Source organism: Otolemur garnettii, unplaced genomic scaffold (assembly GCF_000181295.1).
Source record: "Otolemur garnettii isolate 467f Iridium unplaced genomic scaffold, OtoGar3 scaffold00276, whole genome shotgun sequence".
NCBI classification, from domain to species: domain Eukaryota; kingdom Metazoa; phylum Chordata; class Mammalia; order Primates; family Galagidae; genus Otolemur; species Otolemur garnettii.
The window spans coordinates 498,159-500,403 of NW_003852671.1; the positions used below are offsets into that span (position 1 = coordinate 498,159).

At 43.6% G+C, this 2,245-nt stretch overlaps 1 protein-coding gene across 1 annotated transcript in view; it reads right to left on the bottom strand.

Moving 5' to 3' along the window:
- Positions 1–2,245, bottom strand: part of RPGRIP1 (RPGR interacting protein 1) — a 75,209-nt gene that overhangs the window by 13,051 nt on the left and 59,913 nt on the right. Inside the window, exon 21 of the mRNA XM_012813535.1 lies at positions 490–682. Coding sequence (XP_012668989.1) covers positions 490–682 — 193 coding nt within the window. The remainder of the gene's footprint in view (positions 1–489; positions 683–2,245) is intronic.

Below are 2,245 nucleotides of genomic sequence, written 5' to 3' on the forward strand. Positions count from 1 at the left end.
AGCTACTTGGGAGGCTAAGGCAAGAGAATCGTTTAAACCCAAGAGTTTGAGGTTGCTGTGAGCTGCGACACCATAGCATTCTATAGAGGGTGGCATAGTGAGTGAGATTCTGTCTCAAAAAAAAATAAAAATAAAAATAAATAAATAAATAAATAAAAATGGTTGGGCTGGGCACTGTGGATCACGGCTGTAATCTGAGCTCTCTGGAAGGCCAAGGTCTCTAAAAACAGCTGGGCAGCTGTAGTCCAGCTACTTGGGAGGCTGAGGCAAGAGAATCACTTTGGCCCAAGAGTTTGAGGTTGCTGTGAGCTGTGATACCATGGTACTCTACCAAGAACATCAAAGCGAGACTTTGTCTCAAAAAAAAAAAAAAATTAAATAAAAAAGATGGTTGGCTCCACCTTGTCAACAAAAATCCAGTGTAGTCAGAACCCTCAGTACAAATGCTTGTAACTCTCCTCTCCCCACTGACCACATAGGCAGCCTCACCTTTGCTAAAATGGAAGTGGATCTCTTCTCCTGGCCTTGGTTTCCTCAGGGATACTGGAGTCTCTGTCTCTGACAAGGGTACATCATAGAATCTGTACTCCACATACACCTGTTTTATATTCTCATCAGACATCACTTCAGCCTCTGGGTAGAAGGCCAGGGAAACAATTTCAATGCACATCTTCTCTGAAACCTAAAAAAGAAAATGCTTATTTATTTCCTAAAGGTTAGAATGCCCAAAGTGCTTGTATTCCATCCAATTAACACATTACAGCACTTTCTAGAGATCAAACATAAGCATATCCCATCTAATATATTATTCCCAAGATTCAATTTATAGGTAAAGCCGGCACCTAAAGGTCAACATGATCGAATGGCTGCTGCTAACCTGTGGGAAATGTGTAACGAGAACTTAGTTGTTCTCTTGTCCTGTCTAGTGAATCATGTCTCCAGGTCAGCCTTCTTCAGCCATGTCCCCATACAGAAAAAAATCAAGAACATTTATGAACAGATAGCTTTTTATCTAAAAATAAATAAATATAAAAATGAAATAAAAATAATGTGGACAAAGACCCTTTTTCGTGTCTATCTCTGTGTACTTTGCAAACATTTTTGTGAGATAGGTTCCTAGAAGTGACATTGCTGGGTTTTGTTTTTTTGTTTTTGAGACAGAGTCTCAAGCTCTCACCTTGGGTAGAGTGCTGTGGCTTCATAGCTCACAGCAACCTCCAACTCTTGGGCACAAGCGATCCTCTTGCCTCACTTTTTCTATTTTTAGTAGTGACAGGGTCTCACTTTTTGCTCAGGCTGGTCTTGAACTCCTGAGCTCAAGCAATCCACCTGCCTTGGCCTCCCAGAGTACCAGGATTACAGGCGTGAACCACCGCACCCAGCCAAGAAGTAGCTTTTTGAAAACATATTTGAAAAAACAATTTTTTTCCTCCTGGAGTAGGGTTGTATTTAATTTTTCATAGAACACACTTTGGGAAACAATGAGGTCTAGGGGAAAAAAGGGAAAGATGTTCATAATGGTATGAGCGCCTGAATGACCACCAGCTCCATCCTACAAAAAAAAGCCTTCCATGCTTAATGAGGATGCCATCTCCCCTAAAGTTGAACCTGGAGGGGTGTGGTGACTCCTGCCTGTAAGCCTAGCACTCTGGGAGGCTGAGGCAGGAAAATCCCTTGAGCTCAGGAGTTTGAGAATAGCCCGAGCAAAAGCAAGATCAAGACCCTGTCCTTACTAAAAACAGAAAAATTAGCTGGGAGTCAGACAGGTACCTTCTTGGAAGGCTAAAGAGGAGGTCACTTGAACCCAGAAGTTCAATTTTGCCGTGAGCTAGGCTGACACTGTGACACTCTAGCCTGAGACAAGAGAGTTTTTTTGTTTTGTTTTGTTTTTTTGAGACAGAGTTTCTCACTTTGTTGCCCTGGGTAGAATGTTGTGACACCACAGCTTACAGCAACCTCAAATTCTTGGGCTCAAGCAATTCTCTTATCTCAGCCTCCCAAGTAGCTGGGACTGTAAAGCGCCCACCACAATGCCCCGCTATTTTTAGAGATCTTGCTCTGGCTCAGGCTGGTCTCAAACCTGTGAGCTCAGGCAATCCACCTGCTCAGGCCTCCCAGAATACTAGGATTATAGGTGAGAGCCACCATGCCCGCAGCCAGGAAAACCCACCAGGCCAGTGGCTTTCAACCTTTAAGACTCAAAGTATGGGCTCAGCGCCTGTGGCTCAAGTGGCTAAGGCGCCAG